This window comes from Halyomorpha halys, unplaced genomic scaffold, assembly GCF_000696795.3.
Source record: "Halyomorpha halys isolate HHAL.00 unplaced genomic scaffold, Hhal_1.1 Scaffold1987.1, whole genome shotgun sequence".
NCBI lineage: Eukaryota > Metazoa > Arthropoda > Insecta > Hemiptera > Pentatomidae > Halyomorpha > Halyomorpha halys.
In genome coordinates, this window is record NW_027106333.1 from 25625 (window position 1) to 52027 (window position 26403).

Genomic DNA, 26403 nt, shown 5'->3' on the forward strand with positions numbered 1-26403 from the left:
TTTTTTATTCTTTTCATTGTATCTTTTTATTTTTAATTCTATCATTTTATCTTAACATAGTTTCATTTTGTATCTTTTTAGCCCTGATGAAGCCCTACAAAGTGGGGCAAAACGTAAGAAAATAAAATAGTTGTAAACTATTTTCGTTTCACTTGTGACCGCAACCCTGACCATCTTCCTATATATCAATTTTTACGGTCAACTATTTATACATATATAATTAATTTCTAATGCAAGATTTATAGTATTTTTGAGTTTACATTGTCACAAATACTGAATTTCGTTACTTTCCTAGCGGGTGAGCAAAATAATTTTTTAATTTTTGTTTATTGATAAAAGTATTGTATTGTATAAAGATGTACTTTTCTCAATAAACAAAAATATGATCCAACCAGATTACAATATCTATCGTCCGGTGCCAAAATAACATATAACATGATAGATATTAATGAAATATATAAGTTACTCTGTTGATTATGAGATCGCCGTGTAGGCTACTATGGTTTATAAGCTAGAACAGCACAATATGAATTAATGTCTTTTGATAAAACTAATTATCCAATTATCAATAATCCTAAAATGAAAAGAAATTAAAAAATAATAATCATATAAATAAGTGAATGAACTTATGAAGTGAATAATAATGATACAATTTTTAATTAGTGAATTAATAATAATAAGCTAATGGATTAATTATAAGTATGGTGTGAACTTGATAAAAAATGTGACAACATAAGATATAAAAAAAAATAAAACATACAATAAGAAAGGAACATTAAAATTAAAGAGCAGCGAAAGGATACAATAAAACAAAATGATACATAAATACGATGTAATATAATAAATATTAATAATAAAAATATTTGTATATAATATATCTATGTGCTTCCAAATAAATGAATTATTAACAGGGACCGATGCTATATAATCACAGTATTATTAAATAGATGATAATAAAATTTATAAATAATGTTAAATAAGACATAATTAATAGAAACTATTAAATCCAACTCGTTTCTGACCCTGCTATTTTCCATTTTCTCCACTTATATATTCCGACTGATATCCGAAAGATCGAATACGATTAAGAGCGGCGAATAGTATAAATGGTACGCAGAAAGCTTTGGTACAAGATTGTTGTGGGCAGTCTTCATAGTAACGTGGCGGGGAAGTGGGGGCGGTCAGGCAGTCAGTATCGCCAGCGACTTCTAGCAGGGTCCATGTCCTTGGGTTGTGCCTCTCATGATCGGCGATGGGTTGCAGGAAGACGCCAAAAATGGACCTATATCGGAAGAGGATGCCGGACTACAGCGAGTTAGCCTACAGGGAAGCCGTCGCCAAGCTCAAATACCTCCTCGCTGAGTCTTATACACCTGTCGGGGCCCAACGCAAGCCTATCGTAAGTATATATATTCTAAAACATAAATATATTAGTTGTGTATATTATTACAGATCTTAAAAAAAGTTTAGCGTACCGACTACAGGCAGTATGATAAGGGGTTAATAGTTGGCCGTAGGTTGATATGAAGAGTACGGTCAGTTAACATACTCAAAGAAGTAAAACTTATTTATTTGTGCCGACGTTTTGACCTGAATTTCAAGCCCTCATCAAGGCTAAAAAAAAAAAAAAAAACGAGATAACCTTAATTCAGAAAAAAAGAAAACTAGGAAATGTACATAGCAAGATATTAAGTAGATAGTAGTAGGTACTAATACAACACAATATAATGTTGGAGAAGTAAGAATTATACAAAAGAAATTATAAAAAAAAGACAGTGCTCATATAAATAAAGAAAATTTTCTTTATTTATATGAGCACTGTCTTTTTTATTATTAAAAAAGACTGTGCTCAGTCTTCAGACAGTGCTCATATAAATAAAGAAAATTTTCTTTATTTATATGAGCCCTGTCTAATTATTAATAACTTATTTTGAATAATTATACAGTTATAATTGAATAATTAAATACCCCGTTTTGTTTTACAGTCCTGAAAAAGGCATGAAATACTGGTCGAAATGTTAAGACAATACAAAAAATTATTTATTTGCGTATCTTTACTATCCGTACACCAAACATCTTTTCCTTATATATAAAGTATGGTTTTTCAATAATACAACGATAATATTTAGTGATTTTTGATGTACTATGAGAGACTATATGTACTAAATGTACATATACATACTTTTTTTTTTAATAATATGTATATGTACTACATGAGTTATGTGAGACTATATGAATTACATGAGAGACTATATGTACTATATGAGTTATATGAGAGACTATATGTACAATATGAGTTATATGAGAGATTATATGTACTACATGAGTCAAATGAGAGACTATATGTACAATATGAGTTATATGAGTGACAATATGTACTATATGAGTTATATAAGGGACTTTATGTACAACATGAGTTATATGTTAGTCTATATGTACAATATGAGTTATATGCGAGACTATATGTACAATATGAGTCATATGAGAGACTATATGTAGTATATGAGATACCGTTACAGAGATCTTAAACAATTAAAAAGTCAAGTATATTCATTCTTTACAACAATGAATCTTTCAAAGCCGGTAATAATGTACATACAACACTTTTCTTATTTACTAATTTTATAAATTTTGATATATCCTAAACTAATATAATTTGATGCTTTTCGTATTCCAATTTGATATAGTTATTATTTTAACTCAATAGAGAATGAAGAGGCTAACTATTGTTTCATAAATATATCTTCAAATTTCAGAGGCATTCCAATGAAACGTTTTAGTCCATTCCTCTTTCTATCTTTTAAATACCATAACCCAGCTTACCAACAAGGACACCCCTTCTTGCTACAGAACAGCTTTATTAAGTAGTTTATTAAGTTTATGAAGGTAGTATATTGTATATTTGTTTTGTCAGGTAGTGTATTGTATATTTGTTTCACTGGAGGTAGAAGATCTTGCATAGTGACTAAAAATCTCTGGCACAAAATATATAGTGTGATTTACACCTTATGGGATTTTTCATTATAAGTACTATTGTTTTCAGCTTCGGCATTGTGAACAAGTATTTAATTTTGGAATTAATGTGAGCTTCCAAGAAGATAACATGTAAACTAAATCTAGTAAATGTTTACTGATAAAACTAAAGCAAAGAGAATGCTGCATAGAGATCATTATGCGGCATACGAAAGTTTTAATTGAGCGGTAGCAATATCTGAAATGGAACTCGTAGGGAGGAACTGAACACACGCCACCTGACACACGCACGTCACGAATGCCATCTGAATCAGTCCTGGATCGATTATCTTAACGGTCTCTTTGGAGAACTAACTGTCCTCTGACATTTTTTTCTTTTATTACGAAATGTTTTTATGTATTTTGTTATTAAAAAGTATCTATTATGTTATAGCGTAACTAATATAAACACTTTTAAATATTAAGATTGAATAAATGTAGTGGATTTGTGGAAAAAGTTTACCAAGCAGTTTTATACGTATTAAAAAATACATATTTAATGCTTATGGTTGTACATTTAATACATCCATCTATACACTAAATGACATAATGACTATGTTTATTGGGGTTTAATTGCATCTGAACTAGAGTAGGAGTTATCCTAAACAGTTACAGAGATGGTACCTAATTGATATACCTTATTGATATAAGATATACTTCATTTATACAAAAGTAGAAAATACAGACTGTCATGCTGTTGTTTCCTGACTATTACCTGCATTAACAAAATAATGCAAAACTCACTGACAACCTCCCCCGGACATTTGTGAGGCCCGTTAGCCAATGGTTGGCACTCACAAAAAATAGGCGTGGGAGTGACGAACGCACCCTGCGAAAAAAACACGTCAAGAAACGCGCGATGTATTTCCTAATACTGGGAATATTACATCCTAATATTGGGAAACAAATCGCGCGAGGACTTTGGCCTTCATGGTCTGTTGCCCATAGAATAATAATAATAATAATAATAAATGATAATAACAATTATTCAAATCAAAATCAAAATACTGAGAGGAATATACCAAGGGGATTTTCTAAGCCCAATTTGGTTTTGCATGGCGCTATTTTCATTAAGCAGGATTCTTCGAAAGAATAAGGAGGGATATAAACTTGTCATCAATGACGAAGGGACCACAGTCAGCCACAGCTGGTACATGGATGACCTCAAACTATACGCGAACAATAAAGAACAACTACAAAATATGGTTGTATGGTTCCTCTCAAGCTCTATTGGGATGAATCAATAATTACGGACCATACAGTACGCCATAATAAGCCAGACATCCTCCTTATAGACCTAAGAAAAAAGAAAGCAGAACTTATTGATGTTGGGATCCCCAACGATAATAATATAAGCTCCAAAGAAGAAGAAATACCAGGAATTGGCGATAGAATTAAAAGAAATATATAAATTGGAAGGTGTTACCACTACTCCATTCATAATATCAACGAATGGTCTCATACCAAAATCAACAGCGGCTGGCATGAATGGTTTGAGGGTGCCTATGGATGTGGTGAGAGAAGCTCAACAGTCAGTTCTCCTAAAAAATTTTAAATATTTGAAAAAAATAAATAAATCAACAAAAATATGAAGGTGGATGGACTTCTAGGTCTCCCACCTCAGACACCCAACCCGCAATAGCGAGAAAAACCTGATAATAATAATAATATTGTACCAATGCGGCCAAAGGATTAGGGTAAATCTCAATCAAATAGTGGAAACAGTTTATCACTTTTTGCGCTCAATTTTATTATTAATATATTTATTTATTTTTAAATCTTGAAAATAAAAACAAATAAGCTAACTGTAACAACACAAGGTTTCTCTATCATCCGATAATCTCTCATATGATGATTCATAGGCTACAAGATATACTTAAATCTTTTTCTGTATTTTTTACAGTAAATGGAAAAAAAAGTTTCCTCATTTTCTGATAAAAAGTAAAATTCTTCCTGAAATCAGATATTTTTTCTTGCCATTCATATATGTTCTTTGAAAATGAATTATGAGGAAGGTATTATTTTGAATCATGTTTGGTTCTTTTTACACTGTTTAGGCATTGGGTAGTAGTAGCACGGTGGCTGAGAAGGATTGGTCAGAGAGTCCCGTGTACCCTTTGGAGTCATCGAGGTTCAGGACTCCCCCCGAAGAAGTGCCACCATACCTCAGGAGACAGGAAGAGTACATCGAGCACTTGGAGAAAGAGGGGCAGCTCTACAGGGTAATTCAATGCACATCTTATATCTATATGGCCGTGAAACATCTCGATATGATTTACTGAAGTTTTATAAAATTTCTTACCTCTTATTTTCTGTAAATAAATAAGCTTACTAATGGAATCCCGACAGAATCCATTCAAAATAATATTCACAAAACAGTTTCAGTGGACGATGTCTCCACTAGACTGAGGATTTATTTTGGTCTCAAGAGCTTCGTTTTATAATAAGTATCGAAATATTTATGTGTAGATAACAATAAATTTTAGCTCATTATTTGTTTGTATTCTGGCCATGCCCTCAAAACGGCCAGCGAACAAGAATCAATTTGTTATAGCTGCCTATCGTTATCCACTCACTAGATCTTTGTTTCCTCAATTATTTGATGTCCCTCGATTTACTTAAGGATGGATTTCTGGTATCTTAGAGATAAAATAATAATCTTATAGGATTCATTAATTTTAACGATTTATCTTCGATATAAAAAAAAAATACTGGAGTTCACAGTTGGAAGCTATTTTAGCTCTTTTCCTTTATAATTATAGCCGACATTTGTTGAAGATTATCTTTGCCTGAATTAATATATAATTATTAACTTGGTTAAAAATATGCTAATGAAGGTTTACGTGTGTTCAACCAAGCTAAATATTTTTATTTGTAATTTTTGACTATTCGTTTCGTTTTCAAGTTGGAATCGTATGTTTTTGATTAGTGACGGAATAGTAAAATATCTTCCAACAACGTTGTTACCTTTTAACTCTAAAAAATCAACTATAGAATTTATGAGTTTAAAAAATATGAGAATCAAGACATCACTCAAGAAATATTTCGTCTAACCAATCGTTTTGTATGATAGCTTTAATTTTTTAAAAAATTTATTTATTCTTTAGAGATATTTATAAACATTTGTTTTTACCTATAATTGATATTTACAACTGTTTTTACATAAAAATACATCTAGTAAATTTGATGTCAGATGATAATGGTATGATACAGGCATGTAGAGAAACTATCGTTGGTAGCACTATAATAATTTTTACATTAGAAGGTCTCGAGGCTTCTTTTTAGACGCCTCGGAGGATTGTCAGGAATGGAAGAGGAAGCAAGGTTAGAAACTAATGGGTTTTGGTAGTTAGAAAATTTATAATGGAAGGACTGATATCTGGTTCGAGCTAGATTGGTTACATAAGGAACATTAAGGTCTTTATGGATGGTTCAAGGGTAAGAGCAAACTTATTCATTTATTATTATTAACGATACTGTAGGGCAGTCGGCAGGTTTACGACGAAGGGTCAAAGTAATTTGATGGGATTTATTTTGATCCTCTAATTTCAAAATCAGTCTTCGAGGGTTATTATATGAGATTGGAGAGTTTGGGATCCAATTAAAGGGTTATTATTAGACTGTGTAGAGAATAGGACCGAGTAACCTTGAGTAACGCCAGCGGTCTGAGAGAAGAGGGATAAATCGGAACCATTGTGGTTTACAATGAATAATCTAACAGTGAGGGAGGAACGGGTGATGAGAAAATATGTAAGAGGCAGGAATTCGCGGAGTTAGTAAAGGAGTCTCGGGTGCCAAACTCGATCAAAAGCCAAAATGAACATTTAATTTTTTTTTGTTAAATTGTTATAAATTTTTTACTAATCGTTTAAAAGGAATACCTATGTGCTATTCATAAATAATAAGTTTAATTTTATTTCCACTTCCTAATTTACGAGTATTATTATAGAAGGTACAAGCTTGATTTACATGATTTAAAGATAAAATTAAACTAGAAAACCTGCAGATCATAGTGGGAAATTTCTGGCTGCTACTTTACTTATAAACACCTTTGAATTTATGTTTTTATTACTGGTAACTCTTGAGTTCGAAATGGTAGTAATAGACACTTTAAAAACAATCTACTCCTACGGAGGTACTTAGTGTAACCACAGATCGATAGGCATGATTATTCATGGCATGAGTGTGTGATTACAGCCCTTGGTCCTGGGAATGGCGGCACGAGTCTTCACTCTCACTCACCAGAAAAATATTTTCTACATAGTTGGTTGATAGGGCATTTTTAATATTCAATAATGTATTCGGGGCATACTTAAATAGACATACCTCATTTCATTTATGTTGACAAAGTGACAGCTAACCAGCTGTCAAAAGGAAAAAAATAGTTTTCCACATAACTCCTGACTATATTTAATCCTTGGGGATCCACAGCCACTCATTTGAACGATATTGAAATTCTTTACAACACAATACCAAAATCTTCTAATGGAGGTATAATAACGAAAATTTGGACATTATATCCATGAATATTTAGTTAAGTATTCTGTTAAGCAAAAATATAATTTATTAAAATACGAAATTTCTGTTTATAAATTAAAAATATATTCTTGTATTCCACTTAAAATGTTTAGGATAAATCAAGTTTAGTATTTACGAGTAGTTTTTGTCTTTTACAGTTTTATATCGACAAAGATTCCCTGCCCGGGTCTATTACAATTATATTAAAGAACCCCACTTCTGTAACTAAGTTTATCTGATCGAAGGGGTGTTACTGTCATGGAAATTTCGAAACAATGTCAGCTAAAAAAAAAAGAGTTGAAAAATCTGTTATAAAAATTATTATTAGTGATTACTCACTATTAATTTTTAACTCATTATCTTTACCCCTAGTAAATCATAATCATAAAAAGGTCACCTATAGGTTAGCAGATGGGTCTGACTCATTTTTTAAAAATTAATTATCAATGTATCGATTGGTAGTTATAAGGAGTTAATATTATTGCGATGAATCATTCTTATTTTTTCAACTAGTATATTATGCCCAAGAATACTAATGTGTAACCTTAATAAATTTTGAATGGATTCCGATGATTCCATATTACACTTTTAATGATCTTTATTGGCATGTTGCTATTTGCACAAGCACGCTTATAAATTATTAAATGAATGGTTTTCTACTTAAGATGTACTGAGATAATTGTAGGAGGAGCTCTCGAGAGTCTTGGACAAGGTGAAAGAGGTAGTCGGGAGCCAGCACAGGGATGATACTGAAGAAGAGGATTCCGACAAGGAAACAAAGGTGAGCTATTTATAATAGTTTCAAATCGATCTTCGATGTATTGAAAATATTTCAATATTGTTCTGAGTATCCAATATAAATGTCCAATTCAAATGCTTCTCACGGCCAAACGAATAATCGAATTTAAAAAATCACCAACTACTAATGTTTTATGAGGGAGATAGCCCCCGACTGGAAAAAAAAAAAAAAATAGTTAGCAACTTATTTGCCGGGTTTCGCTTCACTTTACAGGACTTCATCTGGACTAAAAAAATATACAAAACAACTAAAAATATGTTTGAAATGTAGGATCACATAATAGTTGAAAAATTAGGATAACATTTTTTAAAAAATGTTAAATACCACCTTAGTTTGCTTTGTATTATAGAGATGAAAAAAGAAAAAAAAAATACAAATCAAATGATGAGACAGAATGCATACCTGTTTTGATGGCAGTCATTCTGTCTCATCATTTGATTTGTATTTTTTTTTTCTTTTTTCATCTCTTTATTTGTACATTTTTTAATATTTCTTCTCGTATCTATCTGTTACTATTACCCTTTTCATTTACTATTTACAACCTTTAATTTTTCTTATTATATCTTACTTTTTTACACTTTATACCCCTGTTATTTTACACTTATGTTTTTTCTCTTTTTTTCCTTTTTGTAACTGTAGTGTTTGTATCTTTTTTAGCCCTGACGAAGCCCTGCAACGTGGGACGCAACATTGGCTCAATAAAATAGTATAATTATCTACTATTTGAGTTTTTTTTTACCGCACCCGGACCATATTCCATTCATCTATACACACGGTCAATCAATAATCTTCCAAAATTTTATTATGTTTGCCGTGTTGTGTGCCAAGTGATGATACAAAGTCAACATTACGTTTTTACGAATTAATGAACAAAAGAAAAATTCTGGTCCATTCGATCCATAGAGGAAGCGGGGTTAAGGGAATGTTGGAATGTAGTTGATCCAGGGTCTTTTTCTATGCTCGTGTTTTCTTTCATGAGGAGATTATTCATCTCGGCACTACACTCTCCAATTTTTATCAATGGTGGTAATTTAAAGAAGACTAAAACAAATAAAAAACTACTTATTTTAAATATTAATAAAATAAATTAAACGAAAGAAATAAAAACATTAAACAATCTATTGTCGATCCTCTATATAGCTAATGCAACATTTCTCTCGTTGAAGGAGGTTGCATCAAACAATATTTACAACACTAAAAATCTTTTGACTGACTGCCTTTATATGAAATCAGTTAACAACAAGAATACCTCAAAACTCAGTGATGCCTCGATATCTGGGAAGGTTAACCGAGCATATTACACGCCTGTGGTCACACTTAAATAACCCATTTTTGTATAAGAATTTTTTTTTTTCTAAAACTGAGTAAAGCTATCTCGGTTGAAGTAACTTACAGTACAAAAATATAAAATCCATTGTCATTGTGCTAATGATAGTTGACAATGCGTTAAGATTTGTTTATTAATGAAAGAAAGCTTCATAATAGGGCTGTAAGTTCTTCTAGTTCTTGTTGAAAATCAGTTCTTTAATTTTATTTTAAAAATATATACATGCTTTAAATAATGCATCAATTGATTGGAATAAAAGGCTACTTCTCTTCCATTATAATTTACATTACCAAAGAAGCTAGTACTTAGGTGAAATGCCATGACAGGGAAGGAGCAGAAGGGGCCCAAGCATCGTCTACTCCTCGAGGATCAGTGAGCTGGAAGCCCAGCTGACCCAGTGCAAGCTCGAGCTGCGAAAGGCCCACGACGAAGCTTCCTACCTCAAAGCGCATTCCAAGCCCATCCAACCACCTGTCAGCCAACAGCACCTCCAGCAACTGGAGTCCATACAGAGGTAAAGATAGGGAAAGCTATAATATTTATGGAATATATATATAAATATTTAAAATCTATAATATTTTCGTTGTTTTATTCCACGTACAATAGAGAGAGGGATGAGCTCAACGACAGGGTCTCCAGTCTCCAGAATATTGTCAGTCAGCTGAGGGACAAGGAAGCCTCGGCTTCAGAGAAAGCCAAGAGGAGTTTAGATGTAGTCGACCAAGCACAATTTGACAAAAATCAGGTAAAATCTGCTAAATTTTACGTTTACAATAATTTTAATAGAAAAAATCGCATTAATAAAACCAATACACTAAGTCCACAATTAATATATTTATTTTTGTTCATAACATGAGTTTTATATGTTTTAAAATTTCAAATATTCTAAACGCTTTATGGATAAGTAAAAAAAACAACTGTATTTATTGCTGTGTACGTTTATATCTTATCAGCTCATATCTCAAATAATAATTAGAAGACAATTTGTTTTGCTAATGGACTGAAATGTATTTTTACTTTCCTACCACTGCTTATAAGGAAAGTATCGTAATCCGATCCAACTTTCGATGTGCAGTTTTCAATGGGTCTATGCGTTCAATTGGGTAAAAAAACGTGCTTTTGTCCATTCGTCTTTTTCTTATCCCGGCATCTCATTAGGAGTGCTTATACTAAAGGGTGCCAACCTATTCTAGCCAGAGTGGAAAGGTCCAATCATCCCATGGGTCCACCAGGAAATAAATTTCAACCCACCCAGTTCAGGCGGCCTTGTGTGTTGAAGGTACCATAGTTATTTTCCGAACGCGTCGACTGATTTTATTGTTTTCCTTTTTTTTTTTTTTTCATATTTTTTGAGTATTGAAGTCTGTATACCTTATGTATACAATACTTTCCTTACTACCAGTATTTATTTTAACTATTTTTTGTTCCTATTTGACTGCATTCCTGACTTTCATTAGTGTATTCTATTAGTAAATCGCAGTGAGATGATAAAAATGGAGATTTGATACGATCCCTAAGGTAGATCAGTTTACGGAAGATGTTAACATAACTACTATGTGGGATGATTTCTCTAAGGAAAGTAAGTGATTTCATCAAATCTCTTAACTGCGTTTGTGAAAATTTAATATTGTTTAGATATTAAAAGTATTTATTTAGTAAACCATGCATTATTTAATGTAGAATAGATAATAAATAATTGTCATCAAAACATAAGTTATTTAAACGATACTAATTAACAAAAGAAATAGGTACTTAAGAAAATTTCTGGTGAATGTAATTATTAATTACAAATTTCCATCCCCTTTAGTTGTAACACGTTGTCGATTTGTTGCATCTCGAGTTACAAAGTACGTTACTTCTTATGAGCACGATTTTGGATTATTCACTGGACAAATTCTTAAATCCTTGAACTCATTAGAGTGTTAATTTTCTAGCAATCTCATCCAGTCTTATCTTAGTTCCTGGCACGGTTTCGGTAATTGTAGTGACATATTTTAAATGCGTTTCTAGGTAGCCTAAATTACAATTTACTATAAATTATTTTTTATATCCAATCAAATTTCTAAGGTAGACGATTAATTCATTTAACGTTTAAGGGATTTGATCAAATCACTTTCTTTCTTTACGAAAATCACCCCAATAGTTGTTATTTTAACATCTTGCTTGCATCGATCATCTGCCTTATGGATTTGATCAAATCTCAATTTTCATCATTTCCCAGTGAAAATCACAAAAACTTTTCGTTGTTGTATATTTAAAACTTTCGAAATATAGAACAGCGCGTTCAATGTAAGATTAATTGTTGGGTTTTCAATCAAAACTGATGATATTTTATGAAAATTATTGATACATGATTCTTTTGTAACCGCATATAATAGTAAATAAAGTGTATTATTGGGTCTTCAAACTCCTCTCGATTGGCTTCAGTAATCTGTTTCTATTCCTTCAAATAATTATTTTATACGCAACACATATTTCCATATCAGTGAATACTAAATAAGTAAGTTTATACAATGCCTTTGTATTTTAAAATTGTATTGTTTTATAAGTGACTCGAGTATACAGGCCTTTAATTTTTTATATATCAATAAATGGGCCATTCTTCCTAGTTGGTACTATTTAGTTATCAAAATATTTCGTAAATCAAATTCGAGTGATTTTCTTTTTTAATGCTATCAGGCAATGAATATCCCTTGATAAATGTCTAAAGCAGGTCCACACTTACCGATTTTTGAAAACATAATTATTATAGACTAACATAAGCCCGTTTTACTTGGATCCCAGCTTTATCTTCCACATGGGAGTGGTAAAGCTTGGTTCTGAGTTCCATAGGCTGATTGTAAATATTGTATATAGGTACGAATATATGTTTATTTTATTGTCACTTAAATTTTATTTTCATTTTTTTTTTACTCGTTTTCAAATTATTGAAATACTTACAAATTATTTTACTCGTTGTACTGTTTAAAATTTGTAGTAAACCCTGTGAACGGATGAGTACTACAAACACTATTTGATAATATATCTCTTTTTATTTCTCTATTTATATTAATTATGGCAATTTTTAATTATTGTTTTTAAAAAAACACTTTATTATTGTGGAATATACACAAAGAAAATTTTTTTTAAATTTTTTTGTCTAGTTATTGTTATTACCGTAGACTGGAGTTAATTTGTAGCAAATCTAATAGCTTTAGGAAAGTCTGTAGAACGACTTAAGTAAAGACTTCCATGTCCTGTTGCATAAAATTTCCACCCTACTTCGATCAGTTTGTTGTCAGTTGATATGTGTTACTATTTTCACGAATTCTTACGGTGAATAATTTTATTTTGTATGCTCCCTAAATAAGAAAGTAAATAGTCAATATATGAAAAACTAATAGGGCTAAATTGATACTTTAGTAACAAAAATTGATTAAAATCTATAATCTGTCATAAGGCTAACTTAAAAAAAAAAAAGGAAAAGAAAAAGATATCTTTTGATGGAATATTTGAATTTTCAAAGGCAAGATATAAGCTCACTTCATTTATTATAATTCAATACAATAAATTTATATATATACTTAAATTTATAGATAACACATGTTTTATACAAACTTATCTAAAGAATTTTTCGCTATTAATTAACACTGTTTTACATTATTTGCACACAATGCTCTATTGTAAGTATAACAACTTAACAAAAGGAACACAATTTTAATAATAGGAGGTATGAAAAATTCAGTTTTAACTAGATATCATATTTCATGTAGATCATTATCATTAAATTTTCATGTAGTAGTATTTTTATCATATTTATTACTACACAATATTATTGTATTTGTAGGCACAAATAAGTGATAGCTTCTCTTTCAATTAGGTGCTTTAATTGACATTTTAGTGGCTTTTATATATTAAGCACCTTAATTAATATAAACACGGCTTTTAATGTCAAATCTGAAGACTGCTTACTTATTAAATGTTCTAGATATGTATATAAACATTAAAATTACAGTTTGGTAGTGTAATGTCGTACCTAAAAGAAATTTTATAAAACATTAAAAAAAAAATAATATAAAAGCTCAAACTCTAGAGCACTATACCAATTGTTATTTTATTATTCAAAATCTAATGGATGATAAAGCTAGTGCAGGAGATCTTTATTGTTGTGTCATATCCGTAACACACAAAAATTATGTTTAAATATTTATTGTACAGAAAATTATTGTAGTTTTACATGTAAAAAATAATGCCTAAGTGTAGTTTAGTATATTTTATATTAAATAATATCATATTTGTGCAACACTCCAATATTATATTTTTTTTATTTAGAGCTTGTGTGTTTTTAAAATTTTGATTACTTGTATATACTTGCTTTGTAGTATTTTTTATATTTGGTCATCCCATAGTCAAAATAAGTAGTAATAAGTGTATAAAATAAAATTTATGTAAATAAAACAATTTAATTATAATCGTCCATTGGTTATGCAAATATATTCATTAATTGGTATAATGATCACTGCAAAGTGATAGAAAACTTGATGGTTTTCTACAATATTTTTTTAAGCATAAAAACCACTAAAATACCTGTTTTGATTGCCAGATGTAAAATTCTTAAATCATCAAATAAGGGATTTTCCATCATTATGTGCTTTTCCGATTTAGGATAATTTTTTTATACTTTTAATTTTGTTATACATTCCCATAGAATTATTTAGAAAATATTTTAGAATTAAAATTTATAAAATATCTGTTATTATTTATTAACCCCTGCATAGTCAGTCTGAATGTCAGTAAAACTAACGATGGACGTCAAGATTGATTGGGTAAGGGTAATACTGATTTACATAAAGTTATTTATATAGGAGCAACAGAGCTGTTGTATTATGTTTCTGGGGGTAATTATTATTTTATTTCATCCTTATAAAAAAAAAAAAAAAAAAAAAAAATCTAAATAAACTATTAACTTTAAAATTTTAATGGTCCTAGGGCATACATTTTTTTTCTTCTAATTTTCTTGGGAACAACTCCAGATGTGAATGAATAATTTTTAAATAAAGCATTGGAGTAATAAGTTATATTTGACCATAAAACATGACTACAGTTAGATTTAATGGTTAATAGTTGGAGATGGAAGTACGGCGATTAAGGTCTGAGCTCGATCGGATGAGTGAGAAACAGCGAGAAGCCCTGCAAGACTCGGCACGACGGGTGAGTGAGGCAGAGAGGCGATACGCTATGCAGGTATTTATTCTTATAAAGGATCAAAAAATAATTTACGGTGGGCATGGTATACACAATTTAATAAAGAATTGTACAAAATCAAAACACGAAAGTTACATATAATTTGTAGTTCTATTTTCTATTATTATTCTCAATATTACTACTAATAACCAGATATTACTACTAATACCAAGAATAAACTTTAGCACTAAGTGTCTTGTACTTTTTTTTGTATTTTATTTTTTCCTACCTGGATATTTCCGGCATACGGTGTGTTTTTTTCACAGTTCTCTTCCAAACAGGTTAGGAAGGTCATAATTCATTCCATGGTTCCTCAACGAAATAAATTTTAACGTTCCTAGACCAGATTCGAACCGGCACAGACTTTGACTGAAGGTTGTTAAGGTGACGCCTTAATAATCTCGGCCAACTTATAAATTTTAAAAAAGATTCGGAGACGTCCTAAATATCTTAATTTTTGTTCATGCGTGACAGTTTCTTAATTAATTTCAAACTTAGGACCACACTGATATATGAATATTCACACAATTTGGTTAGTAATTATTAGTTAAATACTAATACTTTTTGGACAGTGTTCTAAAGGAATCCTATTGATTATTTATGAAAATAATATTTTTGTCTCACTCAAAATGCTTGGTGGTTCAGATGGAGAGGCTGAACAGTGATCTGGCGGCCCAATGGGATGCTGCTAACAGGCTTAATCTAGAGCTAGACAGGGCCCGCCGTACTGAGACCGAACTTCGCAGAGAGCTTGCACAGAAAGCAGCCAACATGGAAGAGTTGAAGAAAGAGTTGACAACTAAGACAGGTTAGTTATAATACTTTAAAAGGGAGTGTCCTTAGAGGATCTATTAGATGAAGGAGTGAAATGTTGCAGGTACATTACAAACTGAGGCCCTCACCGCCGGAGCCGAACGGGAGAGCTTGGAGGCTGAGCTGTCTGCCTCTCGACTGGCGACCGAGCGAGCGGAGCGGCAGGGCAGGCAGGAGACGGCCAGGCTGCAGGCCGAGGTCCAGGCGTTGCGAGCCAGGCTGGACAGGGCCGACCAGGACCTCCTCTACAGCAGGAAGGAGAACATCAGGCTCGCTGATGTCATTGCTGGTCTAGAGAAAGAGGTAGGCTATGATCTGAGAATATAGTTATCAAATTGCTCATATCATTATATCTCAAGTATTCCCCCGTGGGAACAGGAAACCTATACTAGTCTATAACTCTCCATACGTCGTTCCTTATTTATTAGAGAGGTTTGCATGACAAGGTACATAACGATCCTATGTGTATAAGATGCAGCTTGGTGGTCCCTGTTCATCTGTAACGTTTCTCGGAAGTTCGGCAGTTACTTTCTGACTTCTCCTTCTTGAGAATTCATATATGTCTTTGGATCTTTCCCTTATACTTGTCACAACAAAATATTTTATCGGGCATAAGCCCCTCTCAATTGTTTAGCTTACCTATCCACCCATGTTCCTTCTTCTCTATGAATTACCTGAAAAAACCTGCACCACTACAATCCACGAAAGGGATTCAGCACATTGTAAGAAATTACTGTTTCATGAACAACACAAAAGGAGGTAATTTGTTCATGATCACGCCCAACCGTGCATTATGGGTATCCACTTTATAGAGAATGGGGTGCTCCAGAAAGGCACAGGGTTAATTCACTACTAAAATATATGCCACAGCCTTATTCGAATCCTTTTCCTAGGAGTTAATATCACAACACCTTACTCACTGAACTACCCCTCTCCTCTTTCTGTATTGATGAAGATAAATATTATTGGCCCTTCATTCCCCCCACGTGGCACATCGTAGCTATCACCTCTGATACTCTTTTCCTTTATATCTTTTAGCTATAACAATTTTTATTCATTGAGTCCAGTAACCACTACTGATTTTTTGTTGTAAAAAACTACTAATTTGTAAGAATTATTTTTTAATGTTATTGTAACATTTTACTTTATGATAAAAGTAAATCTTAAGTTCTTCCTGTAGTATGAGTTCATTAATTTTAACATAGGCACAAGACGGTAAACGTTGTAATGATAATGCCTATGAAGCTTGAAGTTTTAATAGTGGTCCCTCTTTAAAAGTAGTTCAGATCCGAGAAAAAAGTATTTTATTTTAAAATACCAAGTATTTATCATGCTGTTTCGCTCTGATTCTGATCAATTTCAAGTATTATGTCTAACATTTATCAAATTTTATCTGATGAGGTAAAGTGAAAACTCTTCCATTAATAACTTTTTTTAATTTATCTACTACTATCGGGGGCGACTGTAGCAGCGTGGTAACACGCCAATCTACCAATCCTGTGAGTTCGAGCCCCGGCCCTAATCGGGATTTTTTCAAGCATACATCAACAATACTCACTTACAGTCTCCCCCTGGGTATTTGTGAAGCCCGTCAGCCAATAGTTGGCAATCACAAAAATAGGCGTAGGGGTAACAAACCCACCTTATGAAAACCACGTCAAGAAACGCCCGATGTACATCGCTCGAGCCCTTGGACCCCCACGGTCTGTCGTGTCAGAAGTAGAAGAAGATAAATTTATCTATTACTACGTTTCGGGACCATCGCTCCATCATCAGGAACATTTATTATTACTATTTCTGTAATTTCAAATTTTCAAATTATATATATATATATATATATATATTTGATCGCAATTGGCAGTTCACAAGAAACAGACAAATAAGTGTTTTTCTTTTTATTTATTGATATAAAAAGAAAAATACTTATTTGTCATTTTTTCTATGATAGGGTTGGGTCACCAAAATTATAACGTGCAAAAAATAAATTTACAAGCATGTTTTCAAGTTTTGTTTTTAAAATAGGTCGACCATATTGTAGATTTATGTATAATGGTATGTTAACAGTTGAGCCTGGCTAAACTGACGAAGGACTCTACCACTTCGAAGGATTCGAAGAGGGCTGATGAACTTACGTCAATGATAAAGGAAATGGACGCTAAACATGGTGAGCCCCTTAAACCATTAATGGCTGTTTCATTCTTGACCCAAATTGGACTTTTCGGCAATCCAAAAAGTGGCTCTCGCCTTGATGATAATATGCTTACTGTTTGTAAAAACTACGAAAAGTTGTTGTGTTTAGAAGATAAATATTAGAATGGTATGATATGTTATTAGAAATTTATTATGTAATTATTGCTTCATATTCGTTTTTCTAATTTTTTATTTTATATTAACTGGGATGTTAAAAAAAAAATCCAATAATAAAAACATGTTGTTTAAAATCCTAGTTTAGATTGAAGTTAACCCATAAAACCACCTGAAGAAAGTAAAAATACAAACCATGATATCTATCTTACCTTTGTTTCAAATTTTCTTATATATTACTATAGTAGACTATTGATTACTAATTGGCTAATTAAGTAATCAGTGAATTATATACTAAATAAAGATAGTATATTTTAAGTACTAGTATATAAATTTCAATATTAGTAGTACTATTTTTAGGTACCTAGATCAATCCGAAACTAAAAATAAAAAAGGCTTTATAAATATGGTTTCAAAGATGAAATACATACTTCAGGACAGAATAATTCAAATTGTTTTAAATCTTTAGATTATACTATATTATAATGTCAGGACTTGATCACGACTAATAACATTTTAATATTTTAATTATAAATGTATAACAAAAAAAAAACACATATGGTTTGCAGTTTATGTACAAGAACGCTCATTTAGGAATGCCCCGTTTCAGAACGGAACGGTCGTTCCGAACGTTGTCAGGTGTCGTTCTATTTCGTTTTCGTTCCAACCTGAGATTTCATTCTAGCACAAACTTTCTGTATTTATGATGGTTTTCACGGTTTAAAATGTTTTTATGTGGTGTCATTTTTTTGTTTTCGTGTGGTGTTTGGGATGCATTTTTAGTCCAAGTTTACGAGTAAATTAATTAATTGTATTTTTTAAGAAAAATAGTTCTTATTATTTTGTATTTTTCCTATGATACTGATTCAAGTGTATATATAAGGAAAATAAATTACACAAATGCATAATTTTATAATTTAAAATCAGGAGTATTTAAGGAAATAAAAATAATTTAATTTATTTTTACTTACCTGTGCGCGATGGGATACATCAATAAGAGAATAAGATATATATAGTTTTGCATACAATACATCGATACACCAATCGGAAGAAGTGTTTAAAATTAGAATCTGATAACAGAACTAATTAATTGTCTATTAATTTTCGGAGTTTGTAAAGCGGGTGTCTTGTGTTAAAATTGAAAGGTTGGAACAGAACGACGAAGGAACGGAACAAAAATTGTTGGTCAACGTTTAATATGTCAGATCAGGTAACGAATATGAGACTGAAACAAAATTAGATAGTTAGTGGAATATCACGTTCCGTTCCACGATGTCAGAACGGCCCTCCCTAACTGTATAGGGATCCGATGCATCGATCCATACCATCACATAGAACATACATCTGAGAATTTTGAAAATTAATTTCTATCAAACATAACACGAGAACACTTTGCTGGCGGTTAGGATGGAGCGGATTTATCTTTATATTTGCTAGGCGATAAGCGAAACAAAAAAAGACCTAATACATTGCTTTACTAAATTAGTTAATTAATTTTAAGACTTATAGAACAGACAGAAATGAATTTTAGTGTTAAGTTTGATAGAAAATAATTTTTTAAATTATTTGAAGATGAATGTTTGTCAAAGAAAATGTCATTAAATTCTTAATTCATCCAATGACTTATTAATAATAGCGTAACAAATAGCCTAAAGCACAATTATTGAATCCATATTGAATATACCATTTAAGTTTATTTCATTTAACCTATAATGGAAGTATTTAGAATGCTAAAATCATGTGATCTCAAGACCCATTTAAAATATAGTATAAGAAATATATTGTCGCTTAAGCTGAGAAAACTCCAATTTCAAAAAAAAAAAAAAAGTAATGCTTCATTCTAAAGTCATCTCTATGTCAGGAAAAATTACATTCTTCTCTAAAATGGTGGTTAAGATGAGATGTCAACAGAATGATGCCTTAATTTAAAAAAAAAATTAAAGCATTAAAATCATTTTGTTGATTTTTTTGTAATTACAAGATATCATAACTTAAGGGACAATATATATATATATAACAAGTAAGTGATGAACAGAATAATTTTCGCTTGATACATTTTTGGAAGCATATCATAGGTAAAGTGCGTTTATTGCTGATTTCATTTTTATTGAGGTGAAAATGAGTTTTACACTGGTTGGTCTGTGAGCTGGCTCACGCCTTTTACATCTGTGATAATTTAAAAAATATACTAATTGTCATTTTTTGAATTTTGCTTCTTTTGATTACCAATTTTTCGATATTTTGTTAATTTATAATTTTTTTTTTAATTAAAAAAGAAATTCATTCGAGGATTTTTTGAAAGAATTGGACATTTTAAGTTCATACTGTTCTTAATTATCATTATAATTAAGTCCGAGAAATAATTAAGCAATAAAAATTGATAATGTGACACATATAACCTAAACTATATTTAAAAAAAAAGTTTAAAGACGCCATTTCTCAGCAGTTTTTAACCAAAATTAGAAAACAATTATTCGAAAAATTATTGTTAATTTCTGTAGCAATGTCAGTGGAACATAGTGACAAGTTAAATGTAATATGAAGTGATATTTAACTATATAGAAGATAAATGAAATATCAAGAATAAGGTTGACAATAAAAATGAAAAGATTTAACATACCAAAAGAAGAAAAATTTAGATTTACAATTTAATTTCGATCAAAAACTTATTGTTATTAAATTTTACTTTATTATATTTGTTTCATTTTAAAACAAACAACAACAAAAATTCTATGCTCTTTCATTAAAAAATATATTTTTCGATAGCCTTTCTTTTGCTTACAATTTTTATCTACTACAGTGTTATTGGTCCATAGTTGAAGTAGAAGAGGAAGATAACCGACACAATTTGTGTATAATCGAAAAACTCTTAAACTTGATAAATGTCTGCTTAATTTTTTTGAAGTATTGCTTTAGAAATTAGAAAACAATAGTTAATGATTTAATGGTAATATAAGTTATAAGTTCAATTTGTAGTTCTTGACAGGACAATATTCACAAACTATAAAAATAACCATCACTTAGCTTTCTTCATTTATATTTCTTGTTTGAGGAGAAGATGGTCCGGGGGCAAGGCCAGCAAATATACAAAAACTTAATTTTTTGTGCCGATGTTTCGACCTGAATTTCAGGTCTTCGCCTGGGCAATAAAAAAAAAAGTGAGATAACAACCATCACTCAGAGAAACATAAAAATAATGGAAAATAATAAGCAAAGAAATTTGGAAATATACATAACAATGAATTAATATATTATTTTCATATTTCTCTGAGTGATGGTTATTATCTCTTTTTTTTAGTCCTGAATAAGACCTGAGATTCAGGTCAAAACGTCGACACAAATAAATAAGTTTTTGTTTATTTGCTGACCACACCCCCGACCATCTCCCCATGTTAAGCTACGGCCAACTTATATTTCTTGTTGAATATTGAAACCCGGATCCTTACAGGCCTCTATAAAAATGTCAACTATATTTTCTCTCATTAAGTTATTAAGTGTATTTATATTGTGAGCTATAAATCCGGAATTTAGGGAAAAAATAAAATAAAATAAATACATTTAGAACAACTAACAGTCTTAAATCTATCCGTTATTTTTTTTAACAGTAAAACAATCAATAATTGCACTACTATATTCAGTTAGAAGATATAAAAAAATAAATAAATAAAACATATAAACTGTTGTCCAATTTCTCTATGAAAATCCTCAGAATTTCTATAATAGAACATTGGATGTTCTGATAAAACGATGGGTTTCAGCGGAAAGTGTGTCCGAGCTAGAAGGCCTGATCCAGTCACAGACTGAACTAATGGAAAAACTAAACGCGGAATGCCAAGGGCTGACGAGGAAACTCGAGGAGTCCGCGGCGAGACACAAGTAAGATGTGCTATCCAATCCCCCTGCAAAATGGGTAAAAGGCAAAACCCCCTTTTCGAAATTCGCCAAAAATATTTTCATCATGCCTTTGTAGAATCTATAGTGCTACATCGGTTTCAATTCTAGACCTATCTATTTTTCAATTTGTTTTTTTAAATGTGTATTAATATCACTCACTAAATTATTATTAATCATTTATATATGTTATGTTTCGGTGATTATTTAGATAGTGAGCATTTTCTACTGTAAAACTGGAAATACTTGTAAGAACGTGCAACCATTACTCTCAAGAATTTTTAACTTCGCAGAGAATATGTCAAGGTCAGCCAACTGAGCCAATTTCTACCCACATTGATCCTAAATGTAACACTGAAAAGTGCAAAAGTGAAAATGTTAGATTTTAAACTACGACACCAAAATAGGTAGCCCATTTTCTATTTACTTTTTGAAAAAGCTGATGATTATATTATAAAAAAACAAAAATTACCAGAATATCCTTAATGATATCAATGATCTGAATAAAAAACTGCATCTTAGCTATCAATATAGGAATCAAACCAGAGTCCAAATGAATACTGGGTTATAAGGATCAGAACAAGTGCATATTTAAATTATTTGGGTTCTTATATAAATGAAAGTAGATTCAGATGGAAATGAGACAAAGAATGGGAAATGTAAAACAAATGTTACGGTGAGGAATCCTCGGCTGAAGATAGGTTTCCAACAGGAATGATGAACGCCTTTAAACCACGCTTCCTTTCTGTTTTATAATATTGTTTCGAATCCCTCCCATCGAAGTACATAAGTATAACTAAGTTCGTTTAGAGCTATGCTGCTTATAAAAAAAAAGGGAAGACAAAGTATGACTTCACTACAACACTACTCTGGCTGATATCAAAATCAAGACGGAGAAAATCACACTGGAGGGGTAGGACTCAAACTGGTTCAGCACATGATTAGGACGGACCAAGAAGAGTTTTTCTGGAAGACGAACAGAGCTTCAAGTGGAAGAGAATAGGCATGGTGGAAGCTGCTGAATCTTCTATGAGATCGGAATGCAAAGTGATATGGTAAAAGCAAATTTTTAATTAAGCACTTAAAAAAAAAAATCAAAATTTTAAATATTACACTGAGGAGATGGCAGGGATGGGATATCCAAAGTGATCATTAATGATGCGATTAAATGCCAGAAAAGCTTCCTTCCAATAATGGACAAAAAAATAAATAAAATAAAAGGAAAACAGCCAGAACTATAGAAACTATAAAAATTATAGCTTATTTAAAATTCTTAAATTTATCAACATGTTTGTGTATTGTCTTAACAGCGGCTTATACGTCTATCACCAATAGTTGTTTTATATATTTTTGGGGATTAATAAATTTCTATATTTCCTTCCTTAACCCAATTATATTGAATAGAAAGATATATGTAGTTGGATTGTAAGGTGTTAAAAAATTTCAAGATTGATGTGTTCAATCCAGATATTGACATTTCAAAATCTAGTGATATTAATACTTATATAAATCCATTAAAAAAAGAAAGAAAAAACAAATATGACTGAACAAATAAAAAAGAAAATCAAAAGTTGCAGTTCTGAAACCGGTGTAGCTTAGGATCATAATAAGGCAAACATTTAGAGGATATATTAGTGAGGTTAAAAGTTTGCCCAGGAGGAACCAAGGAGTCGAAAAAAACGCCCAAAGTTAAAGTTGACGTTTCCGTTAAACTGAAAAGAAAACCGAAAAGAGAACAGGTGAGTGATCCGACATATTGTAACGTAATTAACGTTGTTTCGCTCTTTAGCGAGCCGGGCCAAGCTTATCTTACTATATAATTGATCAATTTTTACCTGGCATTGATTAGAACTTGTGTTCCTGAAGTACGTAAGAAATAGATTGAGAAATCCGATATTTTCCGTAATGGCGGTGAAATGAAGTATTTACTTGACCGGAAAATGATTTAATCCCAATATTTCAAATTAGAGGATTAAGTAGTTAAATCGGTAATCTAGTTACTCGGACCTACTGAAAATGACATTTTTTTAAAAATTCATTGGAAAAGAGAATATTTATTTCGAAACAGGGTGGATATCATGAAAGTTTTGGATTTATGCCATACAATTTAAATATCTATCAGTCCAAAATCAATCTTCTACTTAATGAAACCTTACGAGATTAGAAAACAAAATCATAGAGAATTACAATCAAATTAACCAATTGGCTCAAAGAGTTAACAAATGGTAAAAAAAAAGTTTAAAGTAAGTTTATTTATTTAAAGAGGAATAAAGGAGCACATGTAGTTAGAAATGGCCCGGCTCCAGACTGGAGGGTGGCATGGTGCCTGATTTAGCTGTCGCCCACCTGCTTATCTCTCTGTTTCTTATCTCTTTGGTAAATGGCTAACCTCTCTATCTTTGTAGCTTCATTGCATTATTGTAAACATTTTGGCAATCTCTTCCTTTTCTTTTACCCATTTTGTTTTGATTTTGCTTTATATATTGTAAAGATAAATGTAATTCACGTAATGTAAACTTTTATCTTACTGTAAATGTGTGTGTTGTAGAGTAGTGTGATATCTATCAGGATTACACTGCATCCATGAATGTATTTAGAAACTTGATCTCACTTCTAGTCGGATTGATAAATATTTTTCAAAGGTCTGCAAGTATTTTTATAAAGGATTTTTTTGATTAATTTCTATGTAGTTGGTAGTTTTCATTTTTTATATATTTTATCAATTAGAACTTTAAAAACAATAATCGAGCTCTTAAAATGGTAAAACTTCTATTTTGATTTCGTATAATATTCAAAAGAAAAATGAGGTTGACTCCAAAAAACCAATCATGGTTATAATTTAATTGCCAAGTACTGATTAAAAAAAATTAGCTATATTCCTCTATGCAACTCCTTTTATCTCAAACTGCATTTCTTAAGTTTTACTTAATCTCTTATTTCATTGCGGCTACAACACTCTAATTTCTATATTATTATTCCGAAATGGATCAAATAAGAGTTTTGTATGTAATAAAACATATAACCTGTATGTTATGATACCAGTTCAATCCGAGATTTGATGACGTCATTGTTAAGACGTGATTAGTTCAGAACTTCGTAGATTCAATTCTCACATGAGCCAACCAATATTTATTCGCTGTGGCTCCAAGAAATTAATTTTAACATTCTCTTAGGCTGTCAATGGAAAAATTTTCCATGCCCCAAAATCCTTGACATTTTTAGATCTTATTTCTGGTATATTCAAAATATTTCGTTCCCTAGGAGAATTCTTGAGAATTTATTTCATTCTTAAAGAGGAAAAATCCCCCCACCACTTTCATGATCTTATTTTTTTTTTTACAATAGCCTAAACCGATACATCAGTTAAAAATCTTTACAAAATTTTTGTATTTTTTTTTACAAACAGTGACCAACTACGCTATCAATACCTCTTAGTATACTAGGTTTGAATTAAACGTCTTATAAGAAGTAAATTCGATTTATAAAAATATCTGCAGATCATAAATTTTGATACCATAAATATTAATTATCTTAGATTACAGTTGGAATTTTAGTTTGTATGATATAATTCACACACTAATTGTATTGTTGTTAATTATTGGCTTTGAAGCCTTTATTTAATCCAATTAGGGCAGGAAGGACTGGTTACCTTAAATATAATAACATTTTTAGTCAGAATAGTATTTATTGTAAGATTCGGCCATGACTTCTTTCCAGGTCGAATCTGAAATGGCTCCTTGCTTCCAAAAGGCATCTATTATTTGAAGAATAATTAATGTTTGTAGGGTTTTCATTCCAACTAGGGGAAGAAGAAGTCATTGTGCCATTGTTTCTAAGCTGCACAATAATTATAAATGTGGTGTGGCTGATCACATATCGTCGGTGTTATATAAAAAAGTCGATCCAACGACTTTCAGGATAATACATTTATTAGTTCATCTGGTCTGAAAAATCCATTTTTGATGAAAAACCTAGATTATGGACATTTTTTTGAGTGCCTGGAACATTCCTGATTGTGTTTCATATGGTTGAGGATATCCATATCCAATGTCTGTTACAGTAAAAATGGAGAAAAAAACTCTTTATTGAATACGCCCTTCTTACAGAACACCGATGATTTGTGTCCAGCAAAGAGGAGAAATGCCTAATAGAAGTAAGTGGCTCAAAGGATCGATGATAAAATAATACCAAGAGCAAATATTGACGTCCTCTACTGAAACATTCTAGGCTATAGGAGAGCAGACCGACCAATAATACAACAAAGTCTATCATGCTCGAATAATGTTGATGGAAATATAGTTTATTTTGTTTCTTCATGTAACACAATAAAGAGATATAACAACGCAGCTTATTTTCGATCAGTAAAATTTTATCAATGCAATAAAGTTGGAATTATTTGTTCTACAATATAAAGTAGCTTCACCAAGGAATTTTTTTTTAGTTAGAGATTTAACCAACAACTAAAATAAAAATTTATGACAGAGCAATAGTGCCTAACGCAATCAACGCAGGAGAC

General features: G+C 31.2%; 1 protein-coding gene across 3 annotated transcripts in view; it reads left to right on the plus strand.

Annotated features, from left to right (window-relative positions):
- Positions 1-26403, plus strand: part of LOC106690948 (serologically defined colon cancer antigen 8) — a 52094-nt gene that overhangs the window by 11995 nt on the left and 13696 nt on the right. For all 3 annotated transcript variants that reach the window (XM_014436555.3, XM_014436556.3, XM_014436557.3), the window contains 10 exons: positions 1264-1399; positions 5070-5234; positions 8216-8311; positions 9983-10170; positions 10263-10401; positions 14760-14879; positions 15525-15687; positions 15757-15995; positions 17757-17856; positions 21755-21872. In XM_014436555.3, coding sequence (XP_014292041.1) covers positions 1264-1399; positions 5070-5234; positions 8216-8311; positions 9983-10170; positions 10263-10401; positions 14760-14879; positions 15525-15687; positions 15757-15995; positions 17757-17856; positions 21755-21872 — 1464 coding nt within the window. The remainder of the gene's footprint in view (positions 1-1263; positions 1400-5069; positions 5235-8215; positions 8312-9982; positions 10171-10262; positions 10402-14759; positions 14880-15524; positions 15688-15756; positions 15996-17756; positions 17857-21754; positions 21873-26403) is intronic.